The sequence below is a fragment of the Zingiber officinale genome, chromosome 2B (assembly GCF_018446385.1).
Source record: "Zingiber officinale cultivar Zhangliang chromosome 2B, Zo_v1.1, whole genome shotgun sequence".
In the NCBI taxonomy this organism is placed as follows: Eukaryota; Viridiplantae; Streptophyta; class Magnoliopsida; order Zingiberales; family Zingiberaceae; genus Zingiber; species Zingiber officinale.
Genome location: NC_055989.1, coordinates 67633914 through 67644269, shown reverse-complemented (window position 1 = coordinate 67644269; position 10356 = coordinate 67633914). Strand labels below are relative to the sequence as shown.

At 39.8% G+C, this 10356-nt stretch overlaps 1 protein-coding gene across 1 annotated transcript; it reads right to left on the bottom strand.

Moving 5' to 3' along the window:
• Positions 1-2179: 2179 nt before the first annotated feature.
• LOC122045785 (chaperone protein dnaJ 20, chloroplastic-like) lies at positions 2180-3156 on the bottom strand. The gene is made up of 2 exons (XM_042606157.1): positions 2656-3156; positions 2180-2488 (listed from the first exon to the last, which is right to left on the bottom strand). The coding sequence occupies exons 1-2, from the start codon at positions 3103-3105 to the stop codon at positions 2345-2347; spliced, it is 594 nt and encodes a 197-aa protein (XP_042462091.1). The 5' UTR covers positions 3106-3156; the 3' UTR covers positions 2180-2344.
• Between the last annotated feature and the right edge of the window lie 7200 nt (positions 3157-10356).

Genomic DNA, 10356 nt, shown 5'->3' with positions numbered 1-10356 from the left:
CGTACAGGTCTGGACATTCATGCAATGGATAACAGTCGGCATATGTAAGTTGGGAATCAGGCCCAGCGTACATGTCGAGACATTCAGGCCATGGATAACGGCCAGCATATGCAGGTCGAGAAGCCGACCCAGCGTACAGGTCGGGACATTTATGCCATGGATAACAGTCAGCATATGTCGGGATCAGTCCCAGCGTACAAGGCGGGGCATTCATGCCTTGGATAAAAAGCAAATAAAAGTGGGTCGGGAATTAAACCCAACGTGCAGGCCTTTAGTAACACAGACAAAGATGGGTCAGAAAGTCAGACACTACATGACAAATATACTTGCAAAGAATCATAACTACTTGTCAGAGACGAATCATCACATGTCAGGGAATATTCTCACGGGGGAAAGCTCATAGTTGTCTTGGTTCCTCCGCCAGCCTATGAGAGAAAGACACGTATCGATCACTGGGAGACAAATCCTGCCACTCGACATTCCCTGACATTCACCAGGTTCCAGAAACCTCTGCTGTAGTATAAAAAGGAAAACTTTGTCCCTTACGCAGGTACGCTCACTCGTCATTTTCTTACCAGTCTTTCACTTTTCTTTCCGTCCTTTCTCTATGATTTTCTGGTGAAAAAAGTACCTGACTTGAGCGTTGGAGGTCCTGGCCCGGGGACTTTTTCCCTGGTATCTGGGTCTCTAACGACTGGTGGACTCGTCTGAGTGTGTGCAGAGCAATATTGTCATCATCCTGATCATTTCTCTTTGTAGAATCGCCCGCACGAACCGTGCAAAGGGGGATACCTCGCTGACTCAGCATTTCAATGACTCTCCGTCAACTTTTAGCACAACAAGACCCGTCTTCATCCGACTCAGCTTCCGGATGGGATCAGTAGAGATGCTCTCTGAATGGCTATAAAATTCCTAAAGAAGGTAAGTACATGCACAATTTCTAAACAAATAGGGGCGTTTGGTACGCGCGTTTTCCATTTTCATTTTCTGGAAAACGCGCGTTTTCTAGAAAATGGTGTTTGGTTTGCGTTTTCCTCGCGCGTTTTCTAAAAAATTAGCTATCGTTTTCTAGAAAAACAGAGAATGACAAAAAGTCGTTTTCTGTTTTCTAGAAAACGCGCATTTTCCAGAAAATGAAAATGAAAACGGTACAAACCAAACGCACCCAATTTTTTCCTTTTTCTCCATGTACTTCCCATCAAAATGCTCCGTCGAGATGTCCCGGTGCTAGTCTAACCCTTTTTAAAGTGGATTTCTACTCTTCTTCGTCACCTTCACCAGTAATTTTCGGAGAGCGCGTGACTTGGATTGTTCGTTGACCGCTAAATCACAATTTGTTCTGTTCTGAATTGATTCTTACATTTCTGTCTCATCCAATGTCGAGGATACAGATCAGCTCCACCACGCCCCTGGTGTTCATCAGAAAGCCAAGCGAGATGAGGATGGTGCCGGCGGCTTTACCGTCGACGACGAAGGCTATGAAGAGGAGCATGGCCGTCCTGCCATCATTGACGGAGGACAGATTGGTCTTCAGCCTGCTGATCTCGAAGTAGAGCGGCAACAGCAGAACCCGATCGATGACAAGGTCCTCCATTTTCTCTAGAAGCGCCACGCCGAGGGTGCCCTTGTTGGGCACGGCGAGGCCGAACATGAAGGCACCGAAGGCGGAGTGGAGGCCGATGGTGTCGGTGGCGATGGCTGCCACCATCATGCCGACGAGCAGGAGGCAGAGTTGGAAGTTGCCGACGGGGTGACCGTCTCTAATCAGCTGCCGAATCAACCACTTCATGCCCCGGCGAGCACCGCAGAAGCAGAGGAGGACCAAAAGGGTGCCGCATGTGAGGATCCAGATTGAGGCCTACGCCGTGCCCCTGTTTTTGCGTCAGCGCAATGGTCATGGAGAGGCGGCCGACGTCGGAGTTGAGGAGCATGATATCGGCAAGGATGCGGGCGGGCGAGGACGGGGAAGGCGGTCTGGTGGTGACGGAAAGCGCGAGGCCGAGGAAGACGAGGAAGGCGCTCTGGTGTATGTTCTTGCCGGTGAATACCTGGATCATGAAGGAAGCGCCGGCGACGACGGCGAAGGGGAAGACCATACCGACCGCCGCCACCGCCAGCTCGCGCCGCCCTGTCTGCCGAGCAGACGATCTTCCTTGAAATAAATAATAATTATGAAATATTCACAATAATATATATAATTATATCAATCACAATATTCACATAAATACATTATTTATTTATTACATTAATTTTCCAAAACCACACATCTAACAAACTCCAAGATCATTATCACATCATATCACCAATAATCTCTTTAATTCAACCAACAATCTTCCTAATCTTCCTAATTTTGATATTGATTCATTTCCATCGTCTTCTTCCTCATCCGAGCTCCCCACGATAAGTTATTTTCATTATTGCTCTTCTTCTCCAACTCCTCCATTTGATCATTCCATCGTGCTCGCCAAGTTGATCTTACACTTGATTCCTATTGATAAAAAAGAACATAATTATTATTAGAAATTAATTTATATTTTAAATATTCAAATATTACATACAAGTACATATTGTTTTCCATGTACCCAATAAGCCCCAAAAGGATCTTCGGTTCAATTTGCGAATAATTAAGAGCAGAAATGTATAAATTTTGGTAACCTCGTTGGAGCGGCGGAGGCCGGAGAATCCGCTGCACATGTAGCGGTCGTAGAGCGCGCGGCGGCGGGGGTCGGACAGGGTCTCGTAGGCCTCCTGGACCTCGATGAACCGCTGGGTGTACTCCTCGGCGCGCTCCGGCGGGGAGACGTCCGGGTGGTACTTCCGGGCGAGATGCTTGTAGGCCTTCTTGATCTCTCCGGCGCTGACGCTGGACGGCACTCCGAGAAGGTCGTAGAGGCTCGCCTCGAAGCCCTCTTCCTCGACGGCGGTGAAGGCGGCCGCGCCAGCCTCGGCGCGCGGGGTCGTCGCCGCGGGAGACCGAAGCGAGGGCGGAAAGCGGCCGCCGGCTGGGCTGTGCGGAAGGAGGACACGGCCGGGGCGAGCGCCGACGCGGACGCCGGCGGGGAGAATCGGGCTGGGCGGCGCTGCGCGAGCCGCTGATGAGTTCATCGCCCTGTCTCTTGATTTCGTACACGCGTTGATTGAGGACGAACTTTGCAAAGATCGAAATTAATAGAATTTTGGGACAAATATCTAAATAAGACCTTGATGTTGAAAAATTATCACATATGTCCTTTGATTTATTTCTTTTAGCTTAAGTATTAAGTTTTTATTATTAACTAATCCTAAAGATAATTGATGAAATCCTATAAAAATTTTTTATCATTCATCAAATTAAATGGATAAGTATAGATGAATCGTAACGGACGATCGAATATTATAAGTTTTTTAGGCCCGGAGGTAGAGTTTGTGGACCATTTGATACGATTTTGATTCTAAAATATTAAAATTTAATAATAGGAGAACTCATTTGAAAATTTTAAAATAATGAAGTCCTTGATTTGCTATTTGCTCTAGGATATATCCGCGTTCGATATGTTCTATGTGAACATAACCCGTGCCTTGGGCGTGTTATCTAAGTGAGTCGACTATCCATTCAAGTAAACAATTTTTATTTTTATTTTTTTTGTGGATATCATGTTGGTAGTTTACCATAGTAACTATCTTAGGTCAGCAGATCATGACTGCGTGATCTTATTCCTGATTAATATATTATATTTACATATTTAACAATTTTCGAATTAAAAGGTCGACCATTCAAGTTAGATTAGAACGTTGACACCTCTAAAGTCCTCTAAGTAAACTACATCAGCTATGCTAAGGATGAACTCAGTTCCTCGAACTCGCTTCGCTAAGTTCTGATTCATGTTCTTTATATGAGTTTTGATAGTCGGTACATCTCCCGTGCATGATTGAGTGCGTGGGAAATCACTTTAAAGGGTCCGGATCCATTTCCGGACGCACATCTACTTAGCCGCACATGAGAGGTGTATAGACTACCATTTATATAGTCCTTTCATAATTCTTATTTTCTTATTGATACGGTGATAAAGATGGACCTTCCATAAAAAGCAGGTCAAGGTTGGGAAGAAGGGTCGATGGGATAGTCAAAGTCAATGACAATCAACGTTTAGAGTCACCAACTAAGACAGAGACATATTCAAATGGGACATAAGGACGACTGACCTTGGAGTATTCGGTCGAACCTTGGGATGGCCCGTTCGGGCCTTGGATGGCCGATTGAACCTTAAGACATTAGGGTGCAATAAGCAGCGAAAACCTAGCCGACCGAACCTTCCGATTGGCCGATTAGACTTACAGTCCGATAGAGCATATCACAGACACCCTTAATGCGAGCAAAAAGGCCGAGTGAAGATCGAGTTACTCAGCACATTCTACGAGTCCAAGAGGATGACGATCCTAAGTAATGGTCGGTCGACCCAGTGTGGGACCCAAGGTCCAACGACTTCATACTCTCTTTTGGAAGTTTGTGTCACTAGAAATAGAGAATATACCGCAGACAAATCGTGCCTTCAAAGCTTCCATCATAATAAATCACAAAGATTTGCGGGCTTAAGGAAAGATGTCGGAGTCATTTTATGATCTGTCCTTTCTTAGGAGTGTTTTGAAAAATGTGTAAATACTTTGAAATACGTGCATAAATATAACAATGACACTATAAGAAGAGATCTTTATCTACAGACGGAGGTATTCAATGCTTTATAATTCCACACATTCGTTGCTACAGTTTTCTTCCACTATTTTCTTCTCATAACTCGATCACAGACTTGAACGTCGGAGAGCTAATACCAGGAACCTCTTTCCTGACCCGACACTAATACTCTCTTCATTTAGTCAACATCAAAATCACGCTCCCAGTCAACTATCTTCATCAATTTTGAATAAAATCACTTATATATCATGTAACAATCAATATAGATTTTCCCATCATTTTTAGAATTGATAATCATTATATATGACATTAATGATTGAAGTAAATGGGATGACTAGATTGATCGTTAGAATCTTTATTCCATGTTTACTAGATATATTGTGTGTTTATTTCCTCTCTTATCTTCGTTATAGTAAACATTGAATAAACAAAATAGTTAGAATCTCTTCTTCCTCTTTACCTCTTTGTCTTGTGTTCTCTTCTTTTTCGTGGGGAAGTAAACATAAGAGTTAGTGTTACTTGGACGGAACGGAAAGTAATCGTCGCCGGCCACTAAACAAAACCATTTATTATTGTGATGTTATGGGTCTTCTCGCCCTATTAAAGACTTCGGTTGGCAACTTGTTCCCTGTTCACATTCAACTCCGACAATCAAATCTGTGGTAGTAAACAGATTTCTGCATTAATAATGGGACCAGACACCTGGACCGGTCCGGACCACCCATCTAATAAAAAAAAAGGGAAAATAATTAAAAATAATGTCCTATTTATATTATAATATTATTATGATAGTACTTACTATATTATAAAATAAAAGTATTTTAAATTTAGTAAAATTCCTTTAACATTATTATAATATCTATTAAAATTATTTGAAATAATTTAATTAGAATTACTCGTTTGATGTTGGTGGGCAAAAGTCAAAACATCATTTTTTTTTTTGTTTTTTTTTAAGAATGAGACGCCCCACCTTAATTTTTAGAATGAGACCCATTTTAATTTTTTATTAAAAAAATACTTCATCTCAGGATAACTCATATATAATTATCTAGCTATTATGTTTATGACTATTATCCCTCATTTATATTTTTAATCGAAGATGTATTATAACAATTATAAAATTATAAATGTTATACATATTAGAATAATTATAACTTCATAATTATTACATATACTTAATATTATAATCTAATTTGTAAATTAGGATGAAATTTTATTGACATAACTAAAAATTTTAAAATAAATAAGAAAACAAAGGAATTCATATGCATGGGATGGGGTGTCTTTTATTAAAAAAGTATGACCATCTTTGATTATTCGAAAAATAGTGGTTCTTTTTCCTTTTTTCCTTATATTTTAAATATTTTTTAATTAAAATGCTTTTTACGATAATAGAAATAAAAAAAAAAGCATTCGTACTTTTACCTAAAATTAATTAGGCGGTTGCAAATTTAAGACGAGGCGAGTTTGTTGAAGCGGAGAGTGGCCACGTGTCGGCTTCAGGACTCTTGCGTTCGAAAATCTAAAGTTTGCGTGGTTGACAATGCACACGTGTCGGTTTCGGACCTCCAGGGCTCTCTTCGCTGTTCGCTGGCAAACGCTGAGAAATTGCGTGACGCGATCTGTTTTCTGCGGATCCAACTGCCCACGACTCGGGCCACGACGTAGGTAGCCGAACTTATGGATGAGGCCTCAGTGGCTGAGTGGCTGACGATCATAGATAGTGTTGCCACGTAGGGATCCATCCCTAACGGATATGGAATGCCTCTGACTTCTCTCCTCCGCTGAACGAAACCCATGATTTACTCCATTCAAAAAGATCGAAGAGGCTTGTATGGTTAACAATTTCACCATTCTGTTGTTTTTTGCCTAGACAATTTGATATATTTTTATTAGAAATATTCATTTTATTAAAAATCATTTTAGTTTTTTTCCTGCCAAAATTAATTAATAGAAAATTAAAAAATAGATTTTATATTATTATTATTATTATTATTTAATTAAGAATATGTCTCTTTAATAATTAATTTTGATGAAATGTAAAATTAAATTATATTAATATCTTTTTTACTTTTCGTGCTAATATAATTTTAAAACTAGTTAGTCTCATAACTTATGATTGATAACAACTTAACCTAAAAACTTCTATAAATATTTTGACCAATAACGTTAGAAAATATATTTTTCTCGAATTTTTTTCATCAAATGTGATTAAAATTTTATATTATCGGTTAAAATAAATTTTTACGGGTAAATAATTATAATTATTGGCCAAACTTAGATTTGGCTAATAAGATTTAATTTTCTATTGGTTAATTAGATTTGACTGGAAATTTTAATTTTTACAAGTTAAAATTATATTTGGTAAATAATAATTTTATCAATAAATTTTAAATTTTTATTATCAAAGTTAGATTTAATTAATAATTTTAATTTTTTTTTATCAAATGTCATCAATGTGTTATATTACTATGTGGATTTAATTGTGACATAAAGGGGAATACGTTCGCCCCTAACGTCCTTATCAATCTGTCACAAGGTTAATACGGAGGAGGTAAATCAATCCGTCACAAGGCCAACATGGAGGAGATAAATCACGGATGACTACTAGTCTTTGGAATAGTGACTAGCACATAAAAAAGATATTTATCTCGATTTTACTGAGATTTAAATCTCAGAACTCATTATGATAACACCTTATGCGCTATCTACTAAATCCATCAGAAAGAATTACTATGCAAATTTAATACACCTTTACTAAGTTTAATTTATAGATCACATGTGCTAATTTATACGTATTCAATACAGATGTAACGTGGGCCCGATTACTAGTTGTTATTAATCATGAGCTCTATCTTAACCCAAACAAAATAAAAGGATACTTTATCTTTTAAAAATGATTACGTTGTTAAAAAACTTTAACTGTTATAATTTAAAATTATTATCAAAACTATTTTAAATAATTTTAATCAACTACTCTATATTATAATAATTTTAATCAAGATCACTTTAATAATATAAACCAGTTTTAACAATTTTAATTGATATTTAAATAAAATAAAATTAATTGTAATTATTTAAAATTGAGTTAGAGCTGTTTTAACAATTACTCTATATACCATTGACAGTGGAGTGACGAGTCGTACTTTTAGATTTATTCTAGTAATGGATGAATTTTAAAATGTTGATTATGGAGCGATTCACTTCGGGTTTTATTACGGGGATCGTGAAAAACTCTGATGGAACAATTCAGTTATAAATTATTGGAAAACTATATATATATATATATCATGATATTTCCTGGTGTTCCATGGTAACTTCTCTATCAAGGTTCAATGACTAATTTCAGGAGAGTTCAAATAGCAACATGTTTGATACGGCGAATAAGATACGGTGTTCAAAGTTAGAATCAAAATTAAGAAAGTGGATTGATGTAGTGGTAAAAGTTAAAGAGGAATTAATATTTAGAGTTAGCATTGTCGCATGATTCAGTTGAATAGTTAAGTCGATCGGACCTTTTATTGTCCCATGATTCAGCTGAATAGCTAATCAGACCTTTTATTAGATTAGATCTTGAGCCCCTGACTTAAGAGTATCCCGAGTCATTTTAGATCAATTTAGAATCGAGTACTCTTGGTTTGAGTGAATATACTAGACATATGACTCGACCGGACTCCTTGTCCGAGCAAATATCGAGTCCTCAAGGATGCCGAGTCCTTAAGGAGGCCAAGTTCTCAAGGATGTCGAGTCCTCAAGAAGGTTGAGTCTTCAAGATATTCTGCATTCCTTAGATGACCCACCCCATCTGAAAACGAGGTTCGATCAGACGTTAGAGGGGGTTTGGTCGACCTACTCTCAAAGCGAATTAATGGTCCATCAACCTAACAACCTAATATTTCTTTTTGGCATTTTGTGTAACCGTTGTTAGAGGATCAAGGGAATGTTCCTTATGTAATCTGTATGATGAAAGCTTCTACTCTTCAAAGTACAGAAATGGTGGGCCTATTTTAGGAAAATTATCAGAATGTCACAATAGTCGGTCTTTTTTGAAAATACATCGATGTTTGTGCATAGAGAAAAAATAGTACCATATAAGAGATCTCCACCTAAAGACACAAGTATGCAATATTTGGCTCTCATAATTTATTATTCATCAACACTATTCTTCATTTTCCTCAGCTCCTTGTCTAACTTGAGTATTAGAGTGTCTATGTCGGGACCCCTCCCTACCCTGGTTGCTAACATTCTCTCCATCATTCGCTCTTCTTTGGCATGTAGGCTCAATCACGTCACCAGGTTCCTCCTGCTTGAAGTCTTCTTGCGGTCAACCCCAACGCCAACAAACTAGCACACCATCTTCCCCAATTTTAGACAAGATCAAATTTGACACTGTCTGTGGGAACTTCGATTGATTCTGGAAATGCGATGATGGAAGAAGCTGAAAGGTTCACGACAATTACCTTGTCGCAGGAGGACCTTGATTTACTCGGATAGGGGAGGGGGTGAATAGCCGATCAACCACGTCGTTCGCTTCCTACATTCATTAGCACAGCAGAATACAAGAAAACGAGTAATACAAAAGCTAACTAGTAAAAGACTGTAAAGAAATACAAACAAACTACTAACACATTCATTTATGTAGTTCAGAGATTAGGGCTCTTACTTCACGACTATCCGTAAGGTGGACGATCCCTCAATCCGTCGGTGGATTAATTCTCGGCAAACTCCGACTAGCTCAAACCTCCTTATAGGTGGAGAAACCTCACCACAACTCGATCAAGAACATAAGGATCATAAGAGAGCTTGGAGGCTCTAATTAGTGTTGGTGCAACCTTAGGTCAAGGTTGACCTGGTTGACCTGACTCGAGTTGACCTGACTCGAGTTGTATTTTGATGTTTGACTTAGGAAGATTGTTGGTGCAACCTTAGGTCAAGGTTGACCTAGTTGAGTTGTATTTTGATGTTCGACACTCGTGGAAGAGTTGTATTCTTGATATGGGACAAGAATAGATGTTTGGGAGATTATTGGTGCAACCGTAGGTCAAGGTTGACCTGCAGTGTGGAAAGTCCTGGTGAGTGAAGCCAGGCAGTGGGAAAGTCCTAACTGGGATGTTAGGCAGTGTGGAAAGTCCTGGTGAGTGAAGCCAGGCAGTGGGAAAGTCCTAACTGGGATGTTAGGCAGTTGGAAAGTCCTGGTGAGTGAAGCCAGGCAGTGAGAAAGTCCTAACTGGGATGTTAGGCAGTGTGGAAATCCTGGTGAGTGAAGCCAGGTGAAAGTCCGGGTGAGTGAAGCCAGGCAAGGGAAAATCCAGATGGATCAGGGATGATCGGACATCTGGTGTTGAGGAAAGTCCAAGTAGGTCAAAGGGATTGACCGGACACTTGGCGGGGAATTCTAGCAGGTCAAGGGAGTGACCAGATGCTAGGAATGAAGTACCAACAGGTCGAGGTTGACCGAATGTTGGTTTGGAAGGCTTGGGACTTGGTTTGGGAAAAAACCAAGTCACTAGTTATCTGATCGATGCGGTGACCGATCGGTAACGAATCGATGTGCTCTTGATCGGTATCGTCGATCTGCGACCGATCGGGTGATCGATGGCGAGAAGGCGCTGATCGGTGCGTGGATCGATCAAGAGCTTCCACGATCGGTCGTGGCGACCGATCCAGGTATGCTGATCGGTCCACCG

Excerpts from the sequence above, each read along its gene's own strand:
- LOC122045785 (XM_042606157.1), bottom strand. The coding sequence starts at position 3,105 with ATGAACTCATCAGCGGCTCGCGCAGCGCCGCCCAGCCCGATTCTCCCC. Across the intron at positions 2,489-2,655 it reads GCCTCCGCCGCTCCAACGAG|GAATCAAGTGTAAGATCAAC; the intron begins GTTACCAAAATT and ends TTTTATCAATAG.